Source organism: Theropithecus gelada, chromosome 17, assembly GCF_003255815.1.
Source record: "Theropithecus gelada isolate Dixy chromosome 17, Tgel_1.0, whole genome shotgun sequence".
Taxonomy (NCBI): Eukaryota; Metazoa; Chordata; class Mammalia; order Primates; family Cercopithecidae; genus Theropithecus; species Theropithecus gelada.
The window spans coordinates 47,681,656-47,697,703 of record NC_037685.1 but is presented as its reverse complement, the minus strand read 5'-3'; the positions used below and the strand labels follow the sequence as shown (position 1 = coordinate 47,697,703).

The 16,048-nt window shown below is 36.2% G+C and overlaps 1 protein-coding gene across 3 annotated transcripts in view; it reads right to left on the bottom strand.

Moving 5' to 3' along the window:
- Positions 1 to 16,048, bottom strand: part of MYO16 (myosin XVI) — a 702,327-nt gene that overhangs the window by 374,087 nt on the left and 312,192 nt on the right. For all 3 annotated transcript variants that reach the window (XM_025364355.1, XM_025364354.1, XM_025364353.1), the window contains exons 8-9: positions 15,082 to 15,157; positions 12,239 to 12,392 (exon numbers count right to left, since the gene is read on the bottom strand). In XM_025364355.1, coding sequence (XP_025220140.1) covers positions 12,239 to 12,392; positions 15,082 to 15,157 — 230 coding nt within the window. The remainder of the gene's footprint in view (positions 1 to 12,238; positions 12,393 to 15,081; positions 15,158 to 16,048) is intronic.

Below are 16,048 nucleotides of genomic sequence, written 5' to 3'. Positions count from 1 at the left end.
GGGGATTATGGAAACTATAATTCAAGATGAGATTTGGGTGGGGACACCTCTAAACCATATCACTCTTTTATTCATATAAGAAAAAAAACAATTCTAAGTAATACAATTGTTTTGAAAGGCAGTATATTAATTAGTCATGCACTTATTTTCTACAAGAAAAGTGCAAATTGTATACCTAGGCTGATGGCATACAATATTATAAATTTCCATAGAACAATTGTTTAGGGATCTTTCTTTTAAAATAAAACATTTTATCTATAATCATTGTGATTAATAATAGCATTCAGACAATTTGACTTCGATATATTTAAATTTTCGCTTACTATGTATTTGTAGAATTTAATGACACATATAATAAAATGTTGTTTAAAAAATTTTAATAATTGGTATTTTCTTAATACTCATTAGATGTTTATTGATTGGAAAAATATTTATCAGATTATGTTTAAAACTAAGATGTGATCATATATATATATAGTGCAAGACTGAATAAAAGAGGAAACATATAAAGGGTAAAAGGAAAAATTCCAAGTTAATAGTAATTTCATCAAGAAGGTGGAATAGTGACCCAGAAGGCCTTAACCCTCTTCTCTCAGCTAAATTTTGGACTATCTCTAATCCTCCGAACTCCCTTTTCTTGGAGCAATGACTTTAGAAAACTGAACTGCAAATCTTTTCTCTCCCTCTTTGAGATGTATATCTTCTCCCAGCCTCTGGCCAGTTTTACAACCCAGGGATGTCTTTATGACCTGGGAGTCATCCCTTTGAAGTCTAAACAGGGAAGAACATAGCCACATAGTTGTTGTGGAGCACAGGAGCCTAACTTTGATAAAGGACAATGAGCAAATGCCCATGGCTTAGTCACCTTGACCAAACTCCTCCCTAAAGTGCTACAGTACTTTCCTGCTAGCTCATCCCAGCACTTAGAAACTCTCCCATTTTTTGTTCAGTTGAATTGAGTTCAATCATTCTCCCTTAGTGCAATAGTTTTTAGTAAAGTCTTTCTTTCCTGTATAACTTCTCTGGTGCAACTTTTCTTTGAAGCAAATGAGCGATTTTTTTCATGCTTCTATATGTTTTTCTGCAGTTTCCAAATTTTCTTCAACAAGAAATTCTTATTCTGATTATAAAAAAGAAATTATTAGTAATAGAAGTTTTATTTGGTGAGGAAAAAAAGAAACGAGATAGTATATTTTCTATGGGTAAGACAGATCCCATAAACATTTAAAAAAAGAAATTCAGTACCATCCAAGGGTAGCTTAGATTAATACAGTAGAGATAGATTTAACTCTGACTGTGAAAAAAAATTAGATGAGAATATACCAGCAGACAACCAATTTCTGAACTCTACTGGATTTATGCCAGACTTACTTATTTTGACAAACATAAAAGTAACTTCATGCAGAGAAAATGTGCCTATAGGAAATAGGATTTTATTTCTGAAAATGGAAACAGGAATGTAATAAAATGAAACCAACAAAGGCAACAATTATCACCCATTGTAACTAAAGTAATTTTAGAAAATCATAGAGATGAAATACAATTGAATATATTGAGATATATGAGGCCAACAACAAAAATAACCAAAAAAAATAATAATAATAACACAAACAGATTTTGTAAAGATATGGCATATGTGACTTGGTTATTTTGGTGCTTAAAATAACTGAATAGACAGTTCTTAATGTTACTCCTACAAACATAGCTACATAAATTGTTCACCGTAGAAAATTCAATTAAATTTTTGTTTTTCTGCTTCTATAAAGACCTAAGGATTAATATTAAATGAAAGAGTTCTTGAAGAGATTTGAATTAATTGCTGTATATTTGGTCCTTCTAAAAATTAATTTTTGAAAGAATTTTTTTTTACAATTTAAAGACCATTATGGTAAAATATTACCTGTGTCTAAAAAGCAAATAAAACTTTCAATGTGCCATTGGCTGAACTGGAGTTTATACTGTTTTTAAGACATATTAATCTTGACAGCTCTCAATAGATATATGCAAAAAAATTTTAATAGCTCGTTTAAGGGAAAATCTGTAAATTAAGTATAATTTAGTACTTGTATGTATCTATGAAGGAAGATTCTGAGAGTTTCAAGTGTTAGCTTTGCTAGGAATGCTCCCTGAATGGACCATTCTGTCCCTGTATTCGATGGCATTTCTCTTTGTGCACGACTGGACTTCAGAATACCTAAGAGAAAATAATTAGGGAACTCGTTGACAGGTTTATCAATACTTTGTAAACACATTCTGTAGAATTTAACAATGTAGTTGTGATATTTGATTAAAAAGGCTTGATGTTTTATAGATTACTAAATAAAAAAATTATACATACATATCAAATGAGTTATTTGATATAAGTCATTTGTAATCTAAAAGACAATATACAAATATGATGTATTATTGCTTAAATTGCTTAAATACTATGCATTAATTGTGGGGAAAAGAAAGAGACCAGGCTGTTACTATGTCTATATAGAAAGAAGTAGACATAAGAGACTCCATTTTGTTCTGTATTTGAGATGCTGTTAATCTGTGACCCTACCCCCAACCTTGTCCTTGCAAGAGACATGTGCTGTGGTGACTCAAGGTTTAACGGATTTTGGGCTGTGCAGGGTGTGCTTTGTTAAACAAGTGCCTGAAGGCAGTATGCTTGTGAAAAGTCATCACCATTCTCTTAATCTCAAGTACCCAGGGACACATACACTGCCAAAGATCGCAGGGACCTCTGCCTAGGAAAGCTAGGTATTGTCCAAGGTTTCTCCCCATGTGGTAGTCTGAAATATGGCCTCGTGGGAAGGGAAAGACCTGATCGTCCCCCAGCCTGACACCCGTGAAGGGTCTGTGCTGAGGAGGACTAGTATAAGAGGAAAGAAGACCTCTCAGCAGTTGAGATAGAGAAAAGCATCTGTCTCCAGCTCATCCCTGGGCAATGGAACATCTCGGTGTAAAACCGGATTGTATGTTCTGTTTACTGAGAAAGGAGAAAACCGCCTTAGGGCTGAAGGTGGGACGCGCCAGCGGCAATGCTGCTCTTTATGCACTAAAAAGGTTTATGGAGATGTTTGCATATGCATATCAAGGCACAGCACTTTTCCTTAAACTTATTCATGTCACAGAGATCTTTATTCATATGACTTACCGCTGACCTTCTCCCTAGGATGATCCTATTACCCTGCCACTTCCCTTTTGCTAAAATGGTAAAGATAATGATCAATAAATACTGAGGGAACTCAGAGACCGGCGCGGGCGTGGGTCCTCTGCATGCTGAGCGCCCGTCCCCTGGGCCCACTTTTTCTTTCTCTATACTTTGTCTCTGTGTCTCATTTCTTTTCTCAAGTCTCTCGTTCCACCTAACGAGAAAGGCCCACAGGTGTGGAGGGGGCAGGCCACCCCTTCAATTAATATTCTTTAATATATTAATACGAAGTGAAACCACACAAGAAATTTTATGCCACAGTTTTCTGATTCTGCAAAGTAGAACTTAAGGTGACAACTGGGACATTTTAATACTGAAAGAGGGCTTTATTCATCATCATGCTGGGGAAACAAGCAGACACCAGACTGGACCAAATGGGCACATATCGCCACTCTAGTTATGAGAAATTTATTCTGCTTGTGAAAAGGAGGTGTTCAGGACATACAAATCCATACGGGGCCCGGCACAGTGGCTCACGCCTGTAATCCCAGCACTTTGGGAGGCCGAGGTGGGTGGATCACCTGAAGTCAGGAGTTCAAAACCAGCCTGGCCAACATGGTGAAACCTCATCTCTACTAAAAATACAAAAACTAGCTGGGCACGGTGATGCACACTTATAATCGCAGCTACTCAGGAGGCTGAGGCAGGAGAATTGCTTGAGCCCAGGAGGCGGAGGTTGCAGTGAGCCGAGATTGTACAATTGCACTCCAGCCTGGGCAACAGAGCAAGACACTGTCTCAAAAAAAAAAAAAAAATCCATATGGAACATTGAAACACACTGGAAAGTCAAAGTAGTATCATTTGCACAACTTCTAAATCTTTGGAGTTCTAAAACTTTGGCACAAGAAGCAAGATACCCCAAGGGCATGACACCCCAAGGTTATAGCAGCTGTAGCACCAGTCAATATTCCTTTAGGCTGCCCACATCAGAAACTAAGCATAGTATCTTAAAGAAATGGACATTGATTTTTCTCACATAACTAGAAAAGCAGAAATAAGAAGCCCAGGGATGGTAACTTTCTCCAGATCTTCTGGGGCTTTGATTTGTTCTAGCTTCCTGCTCTGTTGTTAGAAAGTAACTTTCATCCTGGCATGGTGACTCACACCTGTAATCCCAGCACTTTGAAATGCCAAGGTGGGTGGATCACCTGAGGTCAGGAGTTCGAGACCAGCCTGGCCAAGGTAGTGAAATCCCGTCTCTAGTAAAACTACAAAAATTAGCTGGGTGTGGTGGTGGGCGCCTGTAATCCCAGCTACTTGGGAGGGTGAGGCAGGAGAATCGCTTGAACCCAGGAAGCAGAGGTTGCAGTGAGCCAAGATTGCGCCCTGGCACATGCCAGCCTGGGCACCAAGAATGAAACTCTGTCTGAAAAAAAGAAAGTAACTTTCATTTTTTGGTTGCAAGATTATTCGGCATTACCAGGTCACACACTTCCGTGCCAAGAAGGAAGGCAACAGAAGGAAAGAAACAGTGATGCTTACCAGAGAAATCTATCCTTTTAAATCAAGAGATTAACAACATTCCTTGCAGCCCTATCCTGTTAAACACTTGCTGGATATGGCAAATAAAAAATCTTTGACAATTATGAATAATAAATTTGTGATTGCAAATTCAAATTTAGCTGCATTTCTTGCATTTTACCTGGCAACTCCATGCCTGGTGTACTTCTGCTGTGTGTTTTAGTGGCCAGGACAGTGGCTGGTATGGTCTGAAAGTTTGTGTGGCCCCTACATTTATATATTGAAACCTAATCCTCAAAAGTGATAGCATTAAGAAGTAGGGCTTTAGGAAGTAACTAAGTCATGAGGGTTGGAACCCTCAGGAGGATTAAAGCCTGGATAAAACTGTCCCCAGATCACTGCGTCCCTCTTCCACCATTTGAAGACGCTGTGAAGGCACCAGACATGGGAAACAGGTCCAGCTAAATTTGAATTTGCAATACAAATATTATTACTAACAGAAACAGATGTAAAGATATGGCATATGTGATTTGGTTATTTTGGCACTTAAAATAATGGACTGAAGAGAAAGTTCTCAATGTTAATCCTAGAAACACAGCTACATAAATTGTTCACTGTAGAAAATTCATGAACCGGCCGGGCGCGGTGGCTCAAGCCTGTAATCCCAGCACTTTGGGAGGCCGAGACGGGCGGATCACGAGGTCAGGAGATCGAGACCATCCTGGCTAACACGGTGAAACCTCGTCTCTACTAAAAAATACAAAAAACTAGCCGGGTGAGGTGGCGGGCGCCTGTAATCCCAGCTACTCAGGAGGCTGAGGCAGGAGAATGGTGTAAACCCAGAAGGCGGAGCTTGCAGTGAGCTGAGATCCGGCCACTGCACTCCAGCCCGGGCGACACAGCCAGACTCCTTCTCAAAAAAAAAAAAAAAAAAAAAAAGAAAATTCATGAACCTTTTGTTTTTTTCTGCTTCTTTGAAATAAGATAAAGATCCAAAGATTAATATTAATATCGGACATTTTTAAGACCTTCCTCCAAATCTATTGTGAGTCTTACCTGTTTATTAAGGTCAAACGGGGCATATTGCATTACATATTGTTTCATTCAAAAATCCCCATGGGGTATTTCTCCTCCCCAGTAGCCACTTGGCTGAAGTCACCCTGGGAGCAACTCCAAGAAGTCCCTTTTCCTGTGGCCCTCGGTCCTGCTCAGGTCCCCTCCTCATAGTCTTTCCTCATCCCTAGGAAAGCGGCATTTCCTCTGTATCCCAGGTGACAGATGACTCAGAATCTCTGGAGACCCAGCCCCCACACAACCTCATCAGAGGATTCACACCCAATCAAAGCTGGTCTTTACTGATACTGGATTTTCTTTCCAGCTGCTTAGAAAATAAGATTTTCTCCATATGGTTATAATCAGTTTAAAAGCACCCAGTGGAAGGCCTACTACTATTTCTGTCTCAGCCTATAGCTACAAGGCCTTTCTTCTTTAGATGCTTTTGCTGACAGTTCAAAGATCAGTGAGGAACATCTTTTTTTGGTCATTTCTTAAGTAGTTATTTAGTACTTACAATGAGGCAGATATTGCTCTAAATGCTTTAGAGTATTAACTCAGTTATGAAGAACAACCCTATGATATAGTTATGATTACTATCATCATCAAACTCTGAGGTCTTGCAGTACAATTATGCTAACAGTCAAGGGCCTACAGGTTAAGGGCACAGTCCTCAGCAAGACTGCCCCCATTTTAGATTCCAGCCAAAAGTCTGGGGGTCCCTAGATCATTTGAACTTTTGAGCAACCAGCTACAAATTTTGGGATTCTCACAAGCTCCCCAGGTTTCACAATCTACTAGAATGGCTCACAAAACTCAGCAAAGTAGTAATACAGCTTTATTATAAAGGATACAAATTAGGACAATCCTGGCAAACAAAAAGTATGAAAAGGTCTGAGAGGGTCCCAAATGCAGAGCTTCTGAGACCCCTTCCCAAGGATGCAGGGCACATCAAACTCCAGCCTACCGATGTGCTCACCAAATCGGAGTCTCTGTGGAGCTTCAATGTCCACAGTTTTTACTGGTGTCTCGTTGCATGGGCATCAGTGATGCCATCACTGGCCACATGTTTGAACTCCCATCTCAAGCCTGTCCTGCTCCTCCTGGAGGTCGGGCTGGTTTTAATCACATGATTGGTCTTTAATCACACTGTTGTTTTTTCTGGCATGACTAGACCCTTACCCTAAGTCATCTCACCTGGTAGGATAAACTCAGATGTGATCCACGGGGCTCATGAGTAACAAAGACACTCTTATTCCATGGGAAATTCCAAGGATTTGGTTCCCTCCCAGAAACCAAGGACAAAAATTAGCCAGATTCTTTACAAAACAACACCCACATTTTGCACTTGAGTAAAAATGTCACAAAGAGGTTGAGTGAATTGCTCAAGGTCATAGAGCCAGTAAACAGCAGAGCCAGGATCTGAAGCTGGACAGTGGCTCTGGAGTCTCTGCCCCTAAGCACCACACCACTGGACCTCACCAGGAACACTCAGAGAGGGAGTTTAGGCACTATCAATTTCCTTTCTACAGCCAAACGATAAGCTTTGGAATTACAAATAAAAATACCTCCTCACTGAAACAATAACAGATTTAGCACACGTTTGGCATGAGTCATGTTCTTGAAGCTCCCAGCCTCAGCTAGGTGTGTATCAAACGGTTTAGTAAAAGGACATGCATCCAGGTGTTGTTTTGAGAGTTAAATGAAATTACCCAAACAAGTTTGCTCAAGATTCAACACCTGGTAACTGTAGTAAAAAATATCAGTTGTCAAAATTGTTGTTGTTATTATTACGAATAATAAGTTAAAAAACCCCTTTCATCAATGAACTACGCCACGTAGGCAACATGCAGAATTTCTGTGGGCTTTTCCCCCAAGGGCTCCATGAACTTATTTAGAAATGAACAATATTAGAAATGCAAGTTGGCACATATCCAAACTGCTCAGTGATTACCACCCTGGGTGAGCACATCCATGCGCAGACACCAAAGGGCATATTCAGCAGCAGCTGTTTCATCAGTGGCAATAACAGCAAGTGAGGCACTTGAATACATCTAAGGACAGAAAGGCAACACAGAGAGGAGGCGCCCGGTCAGAAGGAACAGAGGAGCAGAGTGAAGAGCAGTCGAGTATGGAAAGAAGACAAAGTAGGCCTACAGGGATCTGGCCTTACAGATACAGAATGTTACAGGTGGAAGGGTCTTTGGAATTAAAGCTGTGCATTTTTAGACACGCACTTGAAAGTCAGGCAACATGGGGAAAACTTAGGAATGATGATTGGATAGGAGACGCTTTAGAAAACGTGAAATATGGGAGAATCCAATAGCATAGGAATTTCCAATTCATCAAATGTGTAAAGACAGGCAGTGTTTACTGACAGCAGGGCATAGTGGAAGTGATGTCCTTAACCTTACTAAATCATGATGTACTGCACAAAATGCTCACCGAAACAATAAATGTGAGTTGATTGTAAAGCAGAAATTTGACTTGTATCCTGCGATAACAGAAAAAAAAGAATGAACTATTCCATTCTTTCTTGCAATTGTAGCAAAACATATTCTGGGAAAAAGGAAAAGAAACAAATCACCTTTAGAATGCAAAGGAATAGGAAGTTGGGATTAAAATTGATGAAGAAAAGTGAGCAGCCATGATTCAGATGACGGAATACATGGTGAAGTCATGGACAGTTGTACCCCCATTTTTTATTGCTCTTATATATAAAACTCCTATGAATATTTATGTACAGGTTTTTGTGTAGACATATATTTTCATCATCTGGGAGATAAACAATGTACCTAGGAGAAGAATTTATGGGCCATGCGGTAAATCTATGTTTAACTTTCCGAGAACTGCCAAATTTTTTTCATCACTGCCTCACCATTTGACATTCCCACTACCACCATATGAGAGTGACAGTTCCTCCGCATCCTTGCCAACACCGATTTGCCTTTATTTTGTTGTTTTTTATTAATGGCCATTCTAGGAAGTATAAAGTGGTATCTCATGGTGGTTTCCATTTGGATTTTCCTAATAATGTGGAGGATTTTTGTGTGTGCTTATGGGCTAAGATTGTATCTTCTTTGAAGAAACATATATTCAAATGCATTGCCCATTTTTAAGGGAGTTGTCTTTGAGTTGTAGGCATCCTTTTACATTTTGTTAGATATACCACTGAAGAAATTTTCTCCCACTGTGTTTTTTTTTAACTTCCTTATTACTGTATTTGAAACCACTAAAATCTTGAGTTTATCTATTTTTGCTTTTATTGCTTATCTTTTGGTGTCATGTCTAAGAAACCGTTGCCTCATCTAAGGTCAGAAAGACTTACATTTTTTAAAGAGAGTTTTATAGTTTTATCTCTTACATTAGGTCAATGATCCATTTTGAGTTGATTTGTATGTATGTTATAAAGTACAGGTCCAACTCATTATTTTGCATGTGAATATCCAGTTGTCTCAGTGCTGTTTATTGTAAAAGGCTATTCTTTCCCATAGAATCATCTTGGTACTCTTTGCAAAAATATGTTAACCAGAAATGTAAGGGGTTCTTTTTGGATTCTCAGTTCTATTCTGTTGATATATTTATATCCTATGCCAGTATCACAATGTCTTAGTTATTACAGATTCTAAGTAAGGTTTGAAATAGGGTTGTGTGAGTTCTCCAACTTTGTTCGTTTTGCACATTACCATTTTAGGAATTCTGGGTCCTTGAACTGTTATGTGATTTAAAAAATCGGCCTATCAATTTTTGCAAAAATTCATCTAATATTTTATAGAGATTGTGTTAACAATATTAAGTCTTCCAATCCATGAATGTAATATTTCTTTCCATATATTTAGGCTCTTTAATTTCTTTCAGTGATGTTTTGTAGTTTTCAGTGTAAAAATTTGCAGTTCTTTTCTTAAATTTTCTTGTATTTTGTTTTTCTTATGTTGTTGTAAACTAAATTGTTTTTAATTTTTCCTTTTTTCCTCCCCTACTGGGTAAGCATGTTTTTAATCTCATTTTTGAATTACGAATTGCTGTGTATAGAAATACTGATTGTTTCTGTGTCTTGATCATGGGTATTGCCATCCTCCTGAACTATATTCTTAGTTCAAATAGGATTTTTAAATAAATTCCTTAGAATTTTCTATATAAAGATTATGTCATCTGAATATAGAGATAGTTTTACTTCTTCATTTCCAGTTTGGATACTTTTTATTTATGTATTTATTTATTTTCTTGCTAGGTTGCTCTAGCAAAAACCACCAATACAATGTTGAACAGAGCTGGTGACAGCAGACACTCTTGCCTTTGTCCTCATCTTATGGGGTAAGTGATCAGTTACCATTGAGTACAACGTTAGCTCTGTTTTGCTTTTGTTTTGTTTCCTTTTTTTATTTTTTGGTACTTGCCCTTTATCAGGTTGAGAAAATTTCCTGCCATTCTTAGTTTATTTACTTTTTCCTCATAAAAGTGTATTGGGCTTTGTCAAATGCTTTTTCTACATATGTTGAGATAATCATTTGATTTTGTTCTTTATTCTATTAACATGATACACCATATTTTCTGATTTTTGAACGCTCAGCCTTGCTTTCTTGTCATAAATCTCACAAAGACATATTGTGAAATCCTTTTTATATGTGGCTGAACTTGATTTGCTGGTGTTTTATTTAGGTGTCTTAAAGCTATATTCATAAGGTTGTTGTTTTCTTTTTATCTGACATTTTTATTTGATTTTTGTATCTGGGTAATTCTGACCCAATAGAATGAGTCAAGAACAATTCCCTGCTCTTCTGTTTTTGAAAGTGTTTGTGGCGGATCGGTGTTAATTCTTTAAACAATTGGAAGAATTCAGCCTTGAATCCATGTGGACATTAGCTTTCCTTTGTGAGAAGTTTTTGGTGACGAATTCAATCTCTACTTGCTGTAGGTCTATTCCAATGTTCTCTTTTTTTCTTTAGTTCTGCTTCTTGGTGTTTTCTTGGAATTTGCCAATTTCATCTAGGTTATCTAATATTTTGGTGCACAATTGTTAATAGTATTTCCTTCTAATTATTTTTGTTTCTGTAAATTCAGGAGTAATATTCCTCTTTCATTTCTGATTTTGGAAAAGAATGTTCCATGCGCAATTGAAAAGAATATGTATTCCACAATTTCTGGATGAAGTGCTCTAACCGTGTTTGTTAGATCCGACTGGTTTATAGTGTTATTTAAGTCTTCTATTCCCTTGTTGATATTTTGTCTACTTGCTCTATTTGTTTTTGAAAGTTGGGCATCAACGTCTTTAACTATTCAGACTAAGTATTAGTCATAAGGCAGAGCTCTTTCCAGTAACCACAACACCACCTCTGAAGAATATGAATATATAAATTCATAGAGATCTGTTTTAGAGGGGTTGCATTAGAATATCCAGATTTTCATATATTTGCTTTTTGTACATTTTCACCATGGATATTTCTATGGTTTTAAATGAACTTTTATATCATGTTAAAACCCTTCATAAAGCTTTCCATCTTTGTCTTACTTATTTTAATGCATATTTTAGCAGTAGCATTCTGGAGGTAACAAGCTTTCCAATGTTTAATAATTTATCTTTCAGTAATTTTGTAGGTACTATCAATTTTTTATAATATTGCTCTGAACACACAATTGCTTTACCCGATTGCTGTTTTTGAAGGTCTTTAAAATGATGTCACAGACTTTTAAACAAGGTCCCACAGATTACATGCAATGTTATTTATTCATAGAGATTTACTTATTGATTTAGATACTCACAGTCCATCTCTACCTGACAATGTTTGCTATCTGTTTTGTTATATATTCCAAGCACCACAGTCAGTAGATTCCGAACAAATATTTAAAAATGAATGAACATGTAAGCATACCTAAGTTATATACATAAAACCTGTGTTTATATATCCATATGCTGGCAAAGAAAAACTCCAGAAACATAAGCATCATTCTACAAGTTAAATGAACACTTATTCTTCAATAAATTTAACATTAATTCGAATGTTATTTGTTATTCACACTTTGTGTCACGTTTTCAGACCTTGAAAATGATGTCGATCCATTTGATATTTTCAATGCAACAGGAAAGTTATTTTAGGAGATAACATACACAACAATAAATAATTTGTTTTATGCTTATGAGAGAAAAAAACACATATCAGTATTTTCTCTTTCAGGAAAGTTAGCCATAATGATAATCACTGGAAACCTCATTATCAGTTTAGCTAAAATCTTGGAATGTGTTTAAAATATTATTTGGTCTCATGGTACACGAAATTGATTTTATAACTGATATAGTAACATTGTTTTTAAATCAGAGGGTTTTTATAAAATTATGTTTAACTCATCATTATGTTTTTTTCTTAAACTCAAAATTATGTTTAACAAGTGTTCTTTGGTACATACATTGATAAACCATTTTAATTGTTCTAACTCATTTTTGCTGAGAGTCAGACTTAATATTGGCTCTGAAATGACCAGCAGGTAGAGAAGATGGCACATGAGAATGAGCAGGAAGACACTTACAGCTTACTTGACAGCACGGGGAGATCATGCATGATCTCTTCATAGGGCTCTTCTTGTGCTAAGGTAGAAACAGATAAAGGCTCTTTCATTTTTTCTTCCCAGGCAATTTCGGCTTTCAGCAGCATTTCCTCAATAAACTCAGATGCAGCAATATCTACAAGAAAAAAAATAAGAAAATCAGAAAAATGATGGGTGGTGATAGTACATAAATCTATTTACTTTCAATAATTCCGATATGCTTAAAATGATAAAAATTTATCAATGTATGACTCAAAACAAAAAACCTTAAAAGTTTATTGCTGGGATAAAATTGAAGTACTGTCACTTTAAAACACTTTTTTGTTTTACATCAGTGACATATTTAATTATAAATGAAATAAAATATGAAAATAGTATACACTGGATGAGGGATATGTAAAATAAAAAATCATTGAGAATAAGCTGGCACAAACTTAATGTCATTTCATTCTCAGTAAAACTTGTCCTGCATCTTGGTGACTATGAACCAAAATTACAGAAAGAGTTACACTTTCCCATCGACTGGATTATAAAGCATGTAACTGGCTTTCTATAAACATTCTACTAAATGGGTAGTTGTACAAGTAAATACTCAGTTGTATTATTTACACAAGGGGTCTGCTCTCGAGCCATAATATTTTTACCTTTATCAATTGCAAATATAAATAAATATATTCCCTTACAAATTACACATAACAGTAACATCTCAACACGTTTGGGTAGCAACATATATATGTATCAGTCAAGTTTATACTAACAACAATTACTGATCTAGAAACTGATATAGAGCATGAGGAAAAAATCAACATTCATATCAATTAAGAATCTACTGGAGGCAGCTGCTGCTTCTCAATCATCAGGACCGGACTGTGTGACCACCTATATCTATAAATGAGAGTTATGTGGCCTTCTGGGCTGGTCACAGTAATGTAGCTGCCACAAGAAGATATTATGTAAAGATTTGTCATTGTTTGCCTCAGATTATATTATATACATGTAAAAAGTAGGTGGGTGTTCAGCTTTCTTACTTTGCGAGATTACATTTCTGTCCCACCTAACAAATTGTTTCCCTCCCCCGATATTTTTTTATGAATCCATTCCAAATTCAAGAAACATAAAATAACAGTAATAAATTATAATACTGATGACGACTTTCATTTGCCCAGTTATAGCACAGGTTTCTGGTTTACTGTTCTGTGCTCTATTCTTGTATCTGGTTTTATCTAGTTTTATCTTCTTGCTGCCTGGATTATTGGCATATCTGCTTTAGTTGAAACCTCTCACTGCATTATAACTCTTTGCTTTTTGCATGTGATAAAAGTATTTTCATTCAACTAGCAAATCTTTACTGAGGATCTATTATGGGCCCAGCACTGCGCCCTGTATTGCCAGTAGGCCATGAATAAGGTACTAGGTTGCTAGTCAACTTTGCATGAGCAATATGGTAAAAGTTGCCTGAGAGAGTCCTCATACACTGTGCTGAGATGACCAGTGCTGAATCTAGACCGGAAGTTCATTCATTGCCTCCATTCCTAAGATTGTCAACCACCGTGCCTGGACATCTGTTTGAAATGACACTAGACCTAAATGGTGAGAGTATGCCACGGGAGTCCATGCAGTCAAAAGTCAGTCATATCCTCCCTTGTCTGGGAAATAAGCCAGGAATACAAACTTTAAAAACGTGAGCTACTGTTAGACCCAGATTAGAGTTAACAGAGGACGTGACTTTTATTCATAGTAAACATATTTTTTAAAAATACCTAAAAATTTCTATTTGCTCTTTTGATATTTATCATTAGCATACTAATATAGTTAATGTTAAAATTACTAGACTGTAAGTAATATTAGCTTGATTCTGAAGTTTGTGACTATTAAGCTGTCTTAAATTTCGGTTTGGTAAATCTTCAGTTTAGCAGAGAAGATGAAGTAATAAACATTAAATAATGATACTTAATTCCAATAAATAACAAACAGAGAAAAATCCCTTCTTCTGGCTTTAACTGGAGATTTATTAGAAATTCATACTCCTAAGAGTATATCAAATGACAAATCTCAAAAGTAAAGTACATTTAAGTTAGCAGAGGTATAGCAAGAACAATAATAGATTCATTAAGTTATTCAGATCAGTTACTGCCTTCAAAATTTTGATGTGGTATTACTTATGCTAGATTTTTCTCTTTGTTATTCAGAACTCTTTTTACTATTGCAAAATCATTATGATTAGTAACTTTCTGTTAAATTTGAAAAGTTACAAAATTAATGTAGCATCCATTTATTAAATAAGTATATGAATATACAAAAGGGCAGTGACTAAAATAATTTTAGAAATCTTCAAAAATATATTTATTAAAAAATAAGTAACATTAAGTCAAGATTTTCAAAGTTTGAAATTTGCATGAGAATGTCAGCCTGTGTATTTTTCTTGTAGTTTAAATATCTGCACAGATAATAACGCTATTATTTTTCAAAAATACCTTAACAGATAAGCATGTATTTGGTAGGATGAGATATTAGGATGAAATAACAGTAAAAATGTATTTTAAAGTAAGTTACACTGAATGAATCACTATCCTGAAAGTTTAAAACATGAAAGGCAAAACACAACCAAGTACAATGGTACAGTGTAGATTAAACTGTGAATAGCCTCTTGGAATGGAGCCGAGCACAGGCGATGATCAATTGTGCTTGAACTAGGCTTGTTGTTACACAGCTTCACAGGCTTGTCCTGCTCTCACTTTGTAGCTGTGCTGAAGATAGATGGATACCCCGATATGAAAGGAAGGAAACAGTACCTGCTCAATGGTCCCAGGATGCTCCTAACCTACCTGACGGCTTCTCCTCATTACAGTTCACAAGGTGTGGGTTTGCCTGATGCATCAAAAGAAGTTTCACCAGGTTTGCCTGAAATATTAAAGATAATTGAAATGGGAACCACCATGGCAGATGCTAAGGATTCATCAGTAAGTTACACACTGTGTTGTCCAACTGGCAGCTGGAATGAGACGGCATCAGCTTTCCCACTCAGAAGTCCTTCCTGGGACAGTCCCAGGAAAGTACCTTTCCCAATGCCTTTTGTGAAGATGTCAGATATTCAAACTATTGCAGCCCTTTCTGGATTCAGAACAAAAATGATTTATCCAATAAGGATTTAACCACTGAAGATTTGAAAAGGACATTTTAAAACTTTTAGGTTCATATTATGTGCATTTGTAGGATGAGAAACTAGTTACATAACAGTAAAAATATATTTTAAAGTAAGTTGCACTGAATGAATCACTACCCTGAAACTTTAAAACATGAAAGGCAAAATACAACAAAGCACAAAAGGACAGTGTAGACTATAAGCCATAATATAACCTGAAAGTACTTAAGCTATACTCCTTAGGTGAGGAATTATATGGCACAGCGTTTTGTTCTGTTTTAATTGAACAATTCATTGAAGTCTAACTTGTTGGTATTGTTCCTCTGTGACAGCAGCGTGGGCAGTATGAACCTAAAGTCACATTGGACCATTAGAAAAATGCAATCTCAAGTTATAAGAGTTAAGTAACTTGAGAAATTAATGTAATTTTAAAAATTATTATAATATATCACACATATAAAGGGTATTTATAATATACATGTGCTATGGAAAAGGCAAGAATGAAATAAATTTCAGTGTACTCAACTTTTAAAAATATGTACTCAACATTTTTTTTAAATGATATCTTCGTGAGTTTCTCCCCAAAACTATGCCTCTCTCTATTTCCCAGAGTTGGCCACTATCATGACTTTTGGGCTAACCATTAATAT